This window comes from Galeopterus variegatus, unplaced genomic scaffold, assembly GCF_000696425.1.
Source record: "Galeopterus variegatus unplaced genomic scaffold, G_variegatus-3.0.2 Scaffold11226, whole genome shotgun sequence".
Lineage (NCBI taxonomy): Eukaryota > Metazoa > Chordata > Mammalia > Dermoptera > Cynocephalidae > Galeopterus > Galeopterus variegatus.
The window spans coordinates 47,470-48,351 of record NW_007737337.1 but is presented as its reverse complement, the minus strand read 5'-3'; the positions used below and the strand labels follow the sequence as shown (position 1 = coordinate 48,351).

The window sequence follows — 882 nt, the reverse complement described above, 5'->3', positions numbered from 1 at the left end:
GGCGGTTGGCCGCGGGAGGAGACACAGATGCCCGGCAGCGCCGAGGGAGGGGGTCCGGAGGGAGGAGCAGTCCCAGAGCTCCGGCTGACGTGTCGGCCGGGTCGCTCCGCCCACGGCCCGCGCCGGCGCACGCCCGGCCGCTTCTGGCGTCACCGGTGACCACAACATGGCTGCGGCGCCGGCTGTGCTGCTGCTCTGGCTGTTGGCGCTCGTGCCGCCCCGGTGGGTGCCGGCGCAGCCTCACGCGAGCGCGGGCCCGCGCTTCTCGGAGCACAAACTCTGCCCAGACGACGAGTGCAGCAATGAGTGATCCCGGGTCCCCGTCGCGGCGTCGCCGGGGCTCCGCGGGGGCCAGAGCTCGGCAGCCCCGCCGGCCTGGGGGGGTCNTTAAATTACTTCTTCCCCTATGGATAAAGACATAGGAATCTCAGGATCTCAGCCAGAGGACTGTTGCCCACCCGTGTCCCCCCTTTCCTCCCAAGGCCCGAGCAGGCCACCGGCTTTCATCTACATCCTCACCTCCCATTCCCCTCATCTCCCCTTTCCTAACCAACCCCGGGGAGCCTGAAGGGGAGGGAGCCTAGAACCGGAGACTGACACAGGCTATGGGTGGGATTTGGTAGTTCTTAAAAAGAGGCAGCACATCTAGAATGGGGGAACGTGTGAGGGGGTGGGCTGGTTCAGATGGACCGGAAATCAGAAGCTGCAAGAAGGCGCCAGGAAGGGCCTGCCGGGATGGCGCTGGGTATGGGGACCCGAGGGCGCCAGAGGGCTGAGCACCGACTGTAGCCACGTGGAGGGTGCTCTGCGCAGGGACAGGGGCCAAGGCCGGCGGTTGGCCGCGGGAGGAGACACAGATGCCCGGCAGCGCCGAGGGAGGGG

At 67.8% G+C, this 882-nt stretch overlaps 1 protein-coding gene across 1 annotated transcript in view; it reads left to right on the top strand.

The window, feature by feature from the left end:
- The first annotated feature begins 166 nt into the window (after nt 1-166).
- LOC103610486 (melanoma inhibitory activity protein 3-like) overlaps nt 167-882 on the top strand; it is a 43,825-nt gene continuing 43,109 nt past the window's right edge. Inside the window, 1 exon segment of the mRNA XM_008594644.1 lies at nt 167-302. Coding sequence (XP_008592866.1) covers nt 167-302 — 136 coding nt within the window.